Source organism: Salvelinus sp. IW2-2015, unplaced genomic scaffold, assembly GCF_002910315.2.
Source record: "Salvelinus sp. IW2-2015 unplaced genomic scaffold, ASM291031v2 Un_scaffold1889, whole genome shotgun sequence".
Classification (NCBI taxonomy): domain Eukaryota; kingdom Metazoa; phylum Chordata; class Actinopteri; order Salmoniformes; family Salmonidae; genus Salvelinus; species Salvelinus sp. IW2-2015.
The window spans coordinates 31,616-38,779 of NW_019943251.1; the positions used below are offsets into that span (position 1 = coordinate 31,616).

A 7,164-nucleotide genomic window follows, 5' to 3' on the forward strand; every position below is an offset into this window, starting at 1 on the left:
AATTTTTAACTTGGTCAAAGGTTTCGGTGAGCCTTCCACAAGCTTCCCACAATAAAGTTGGCGGTGAAATTTTGGCCGATTCCTCTGACAGAGCTGGTGTAAACTGAGTCAGGTTTGGCCTCCCTTGCTCGCACACGCTTTTACAGCTTCTGCCCAAATTTTCTATAGGATTTGAGGTACAGTGCTTTGTGATGGCCACTCCAATACCTTGACTTTGTTGTCCTTAAGCCATTTTGCCACAACTTTGGAAGTATGCTTGGGGTCATTGTCCATTTGGGAAGACCCATTTGCGATGGGCGTTTAATTTGCTTAACTTCCTGACTGTCTTGAGATGTTGCTTCAATATATCCACATCATTTTCCTGCTCATGAAGCCATCTATTTGTGAAGTGCACACAGTCCCTCCTGCAGCAAAGCACCCCAAAAACATGATGCTGCCACCCCGTGCTTCACGGTTGGATGCGTGTTCTTCGGGCTTGCACAGCCTCCACTTTTTCCTCCAAACATTAACGAGGGTATTATGGCCAAACAGTTATATTTTTGTTCCATCAGACCAGGGACATTTCTCCAAAAAGTACGATTCTTTGTCGCCATGTGCGGTGTGCAAACCGTAGTCTGGCTTTATTATGGCCGGTTTTGGAGCAGTGGCTTCTTCCTTGCTGAAGCGGTCTTTTCATGTTAGTGTCGATATAGGACTCGTTTTACTGTGGATATAGATACTTTTGTACCTGTTTCCTCCAGGCATCTTCACAAGGTCCTTTGCTGTTGTTCTGGGACTGATTGCACTTTTTCGCACCAAAGTACGTTCATTCTCTGAGGAACAGAAAGTATCTCCTCTCATTGACGTATGACGGCTGCGTGGTCCATGGTGTTTATACTTGCATACTATTGTTGTACAGATGAACGTGGTACCTTTCGGGCAATTGGAAATTGCCTCCCAAGGATGAACCAGACTTGTGGAGGTCTACAATTTTTTTTCTGAGGTCTTGGCTGATTTCCTTTGTATTTCAAATGATGTCAAACAAAGAAGTCACTGATTTGAAAAGGTAGGCCTTGAAATACACCACAAGTAAAACCTACAAGTTGACTCAAATGATGTCAATTAGCCTATCAGAAGCTTCTAAAGCCATGACATAATTTTTCTGGAATTTTCCAAGCTGTTTAAAGGCACAGTCAACTAGTGTATGAAACTTCTGACTCACTGGAATTGTGATACAGTGAATTATAAGTGACAATAATCTGTCTGTAAACAATTGTTGGAAAATTACTGTGTTCATTGTCACACCCTGGCCTTAGTATTCTTTGTTTTTTTATTTATTTTAGTTTAGGTCAGGGTGTGACATGGGAATGTTTGGTTTTATCGCGTTTTGGTGGTTATATGGATAAAGGGTGTTGGGTGTAGTGTATGGGTTTGTTAGTGTATGTGTCTAGCTGTGTCTATGTTGTTGTAGTTGTCTAGGAGAGTCTATGTTGCTGAATGGGTTCCCAATTACAGACAGCTGATTTCTGTTGTCTCTGATTGGGAGCCATATTTAGGTAGCCATAGGCTTTCGTTTGATGTGGGTAATTGTCTATGTCTGAACGTTTGTAGCCTGTGTATGTGCACTACGTTTATTAGCTTCACGGTCGTTTATTGTTTTGGTTGTTTGTAAGTGTTTTTGTTTCGTTTTGCCTTCTTCATTAATAAAAGGAAAGATGGCTTATTTTTCCAAATGCTGCGTTTTGGTCCGTCTTCTCTCACACGATCGTGACAGAATTACCACCAATACAGGACCAAGCGGCATGTAAAGCGACAGGACCCACCTACACAGGATTCTTGGACATGGGAGGAGATGATGGTAGAGGCCGTGACAACCGGCGAATATCGCCTTCCTCGTGAAGAGCTGGAGGCAGCTAAAGCCGAGAGGACGGCGATATGAGGAGGCAGCACGGAGACAAGGCTGGAAGCCCGTGAGTACAACCCAAAAATTTCTTGGGGGGCCTTAAAGGAGTGTGCGAAGTCAGGTAGGAAACCTGCGCCTACTCCCTTGTACTTACCGTTGAGCGAGAGTACGGGCAGACACCGGTTATGCAGTGAGAGCGCACGGTGTCTCCTGTACGCGTGCATAGCCCGGTTCGGTACATTCCAGCTCCACGTATCGCCGGCTAGACTGAGCGTTGAGCCTCTTTGTCATGAAGCCGGCCCAACGCATCTGGTCACCAGTGCGTCTCCTCGGGCCGGCGTACATGGCACCAGCCTTACGCATGGTGTCCCCGGTTCGCCTACATAGGCCCGTGCGGGTTATTCCACCTCCCCGCACTGGTCAGGCGACGGGAGCATACAACCAGGTAAGGTTGGGCAGGCTCGGCGCTCAAGGGAGCCAGTACGCATGCACGGCCGGTATTTCCGGCGCCACCCTCCCCGCCCCTACCCAGTACCACCAGTGCCTCCTCCCACGCACTAGCCCTATGGTGCGTGTCTCCAGCCCTTTACCACCAGTGCCTAAACCACGCAACAAGCCTCCTGTGTGTTCCCAGAGTCCTGTGCGTCCTGTTGCTGCTCCCCGCACTAGCCCTGAGATGCGTGTCCCCAGTCCGGTACCACCAGTTCCGGCACCACGCACATAGCCTAATGTGCGCTCCCAGGGTCCAGTATGCCCTGTTCCTTCTCCCCGCACTAGCCCTGAGATGCGTGTCCCCAGCCCGGTACCACCAGTTCCGGCACCACGCACCAGGCCTACAGTGCGCCTCAGCCGGCAAGAGTCTGCCGTCTGCACAGCGATGCCTGAACTGCCCGTCTGCCAAGCGCCATCTGAAGCATCGCGTCTACCCAGCCGCCATCTGAGCCATCCGTCTACCCAGCGCCATCTGAGCCATCCGTCTACCCAGCGCCATCTGAGCCATCCGTCTTGCCCCGAGCCATTAAGAGCGCCCGTCTGTCCCGAGCCGTCAGAGCCGTTCGTCAGTCCAGGAGCCGCTAGAGCCATTCGTCAGACAGGATCTGCCAGAGCCCCAACCAGACAGGATCTGCCAGAGCCGCCAACCAGACAGATCTGCCAGAGCCGCCAACCAGAACAGGATCTCCAGAAGCCGCCAACCCAGACAGGATCTGCCGAGCCAACCAGACAGGATCTGCCAGAGCCGCCAGCCAGCCATGAGCAGCCAGATCCGTCAGCACCAGAGCAGCCAGATCCGTCAGCCAGCCATGAGCAGCCAGATCCGTCAGCCAGCCATGAGCAGCCAGATCCGTCAGCCCGCATGGAGCAGCCAGATCCGTCAGCCAGCCATGAGCAGCCAGATCCGTCAGCCAGCCATGAGCAGCCAGATTCCGTCAGCCAGCCATGAGCAGCCAGATCCGTAGCCAGCATGAGCAGGCCAGATCCGTCAGCCGCCATGGGCCGTCCTCAGCCGGAGTGCCGTCCCTCAGTCCGGAGCTGCAGTCCCTCAGTCCGGAGCGCAGTCCTCAGTCGCGGAGCTGCAGTCCCTCAGTCCGGAGCTGCATCCGCTCAGTCCGGAGCTGCAGTCCCTCAGTCCGGAGCTGCAGTCCCTCAGTCGGAGCTGCCGTTCCTCAGTCCGGAGCTCCCCTTATCCTGGTGTCTCCCTTATCCTGTGCTGCCCCTTACCCTGTACTCCCTTAGTCGGACGCTGGCCATTAGTCCGGAGCTGGCCATTAGTCCGGAGCTGCTCACTTAGTCCGGAGCTGCCCCTTAGTCCGGAGCTTGCCCCTTAGTCGGAGCTGCCCTTAATTCAGTGGGGTTAATATGGAGGGGGTCATTTGGAGGAAGCTAAGGAGGCGGTTAGTGACTGTGGTGGGTGACCACGACCAGTGCGCGAGCCGCCACCGTGGAAGGAAGCCCACCCAGACCTCCCCTAGACTGTGTGCTGGTGCGCACGGAGTTCGCACCTTAAGGGGGGGTTATAGTCACACCCTGGCCTTAGTATTCTTTGTTTTCTTTATTAATTTTAGTTAGGTCAGGGGTGTGACATGGGAATGTTTGGGGTTTTATCGGTTTTGGGTGGTTATATGGTAAAGGGGGTGTTGGGTGTAGTGTATGGGTTTTGATGTGTATGTGTTCTAGCTGTGTCTATGTTGGTGTAGTTGTCTACGAGAGTCTATGGTTGCCTGAAATGGGTTCCCAATTAGAGACAGCTGATTTCTGTTTTGTCTCTGATTGGAGCCATATTTAGGGTAGCCATAGGCTTTCGTTGATGTGGGTAATTGTCTATGTCTGAACTTTGTAGCCTGTGTATGTGCACTACGTTATTAGCTTCACGGTCGTTTTATTGTTTTGGTTAGTTGTAAGTGTTTTTGTTTCGTTTTGCCTTCTTCATTAATAAAAGGAAGATGGCTTATTTTCCAAATGCTGCGTTTTGGTCCGTTCTCCTCCACACGATCGGACAGTCATGCACAAAGTAAGATGTCCTAATCGACTTGCCAAAACTATAGTTTGTTAACAAGAAATTTGTGGAGTGGTTGAAAAACGAGTTTTAATGACTCCTAAGTGTATGTAAACTTCCGACTTCAACTGTATATATAATTAGGCATGTATCAACAAATTAACAAAAACATAGTACAGATGTGGGATCTTAATTTGACCAGTACTGTCGGTGCAAAACATCCTGCAGCAACAGTATTTTAACGTTTAGTCAATGATGTTGCTTCATCGGTGGTTAGACTATTAGCTGGACAAAGGAACACCACATGAAAAGTGGAATACTGTCATATAACCATGGTTAACGTGGGGTTTCAGTGAATTTATGTTAATCCCAAAGCTCATCTGTACTTCCTACCCTGCAGGAACATTCTCAGCAACAAAAGAGTATTCAAATGAAGATCCTACATCTGCATATTGGTCGTATCTAAAATAAGACCACTGGGGACAAAACTGGTTGAATCAACGTTGTTTCACCGTCATTTAAATGAAACACGTTGAATGACATCCGTTCCCAGTGCGGAGATACACATAACTTCCATGTAGCAAGAAGAGGAAAAGTGAGAGCGGTAGTGGGGCCTCTGTTGAAGAGGGATCGATGTGGTAATGTGGGAGAGAGGGTGGGGGTTTGGCCTGTTATTGACAAGTACGTTATAAGAAGACATCTTTAGTGACAGGTAATGAGAGGTTGAGTGGATGAAGGGTAGATGAGAGGTGAGTATGAGACGTGGTATGATGAGTCAGTTAAGAATGGCAGGGTCAAGAGAGGTGATTTAGGATGACAGGGTAATGAGAGGTGAGTTAGGATGACAGGTAATGAGAGGTGAGTTAGGATGAAGGTAATTGAGAGGTGAGTTAGGATGGCAGGTAATGAGAGGTGAGTTAGGATGACAGGGTAATGAGAGGGTGAGTTAGGATGACAGGGATAATGAGAGGTGAGTTAGGATGACAGGGTAATGAGAGGTGAGTTAGGATGACAGGGTAATGAGATAGGGAATGTTAGGATGACAGGGTAATGAGAGGTGAGTTAGGATGACAGGGTAATGAGAGGTGAGTTAGGATGACAGGAGTAATGAGAGGGTGAGGTTAGATGAGAGGGTAAATGAGAGGTGAGTTGGAATGACAGCGTAATGAGAGTGAGTTAGGATGACAGGGTAATGAGAGGTGAGTATGATGACAGGGTAATGAGAGGTGAGTTAGGATGACAGGGTAATGAGAGGTGAGTTAGGCATGGACAGGGTAATGAGAGGTGAGTTAGGATGACAGGTAATGAGAGGTGAGTTAGGATGACAGGGTAATGAGAGGTTGAGTTAGGATGACAGGAATGAGAGGTATTAGGATGACAGGTTAATAGAGTGATTAGATGACAGGGTAATGAGAGGTGAGTTAGGATGACAGGTAAGAGAGGTGAGTTAGGATGACAGGTAATGAGAGTGAGTTAGATGACAGGTAATGAAGTGAGTTAGGATGACAGGGTAATGAGAGGTGAGTTTAGGATGACAAGGTCAATGAGAGTGAGTTAGAATACAGGGTAATGAGAGTGAGTTATGATGACAGGGTAATGAAGGTGAGTAGTACAGGTAATGAAGTGAGTTAGTGACAGGGTAATGAGAGGTGATTATGATGACAGGGTAATGAGAGGTGAGTTATGATGACAGGGTAATGAGAGGTGAGTTTAGGATGACAGGTAATGAGGTGAGTTAGGATTGACAGGTAATAGAGTGATAGATGACAGGTAGTGATATATGACAGTATTGAGAGGTGAGTTAGGATGACAGGTAATGAGAGGTGAGATGTTAGGATGACAGGTAATGAGAGGTGAGTTAGGATACGGTAATGAAGGTGAGTTATGATGACAGGTAATAGAGGTGATTAGATGACAGGTAATGAGAGGTGAGTTAGATGACAGGTAATGAGAGGTGAGTTAGGATGACAGGAATGAGAGGTGAGTTAGGATGACAGGTAATGAGAGTGAGTTAGGATGACAGTAATGAGAGGTGAGTTAGGATGACAGGGTAATGAGAGTGGAGTTAGATGACAGGGTAATGAGAGTGAGTTATGATGACAGTAATGAGAGGTAGTTAGAGACAGGTAATGAGAGGTGAGTTAGGATGACAGGGTAATGAGAGGTGAGTTATGATGACAGTAATGAGAGTGAGTTATGGATGACAGGGTAATGAGAGGTGAGTTAGGATGACAGGATAATGAGAGGTGCAGTTAGGATGACAGGTATGAGAGGTGAGTTAGGATGACAGGTAATGAGAGTGAGTTAGGTTAGTTCGGATCTTCTGTCCTACCTTGATTGGCTCTTGGCCACTGGGCACTCCAGACACACACACCCTCCCCCCACCGACACTGCACGGCTACAGTCCCTCCAGTGCCAAACACCTGGAATACACACATACACATACACACACACACACACACACACACACACACACCACACACACACAAATCACACATAATTAGACACACACACACACACCAGATCAGTTGACACAAATTAATAGGACACACACACACACAGATCAGTGACACAAATAAGTAGACACGCACACACACACACACACACCAACAGATCAGTGACACAAATAATTAGACATACAGACACGCACACAACACACCAGTTGACACAAATAATTGAGACACGCACACAACACCACACACACAGAAGGGCAGTGACACAAATAATTTAGACACGCAACACACACACACACCACACACACACACAACCACACACACACCACACACAC

At 48.2% G+C, this 7,164-nt stretch overlaps 1 protein-coding gene across 1 annotated transcript in view; it reads right to left on the reverse strand.

The window, feature by feature from the left end:
• LOC112072318 (uncharacterized) overlaps positions 1-6,814 on the reverse strand; it is an 11,680-nt gene extending 4,866 nt beyond the window's left edge. The window contains 3 exon segments of the mRNA XM_070439741.1: positions 6,709-6,728; positions 6,731-6,751; positions 6,754-6,814. Of these exon segments, the coding sequence (XP_070295842.1) occupies positions 6,709-6,728; positions 6,731-6,751; positions 6,754-6,814 (102 nt within the window).
• Positions 6,815-7,164: the final 350 nt, after the last annotated feature.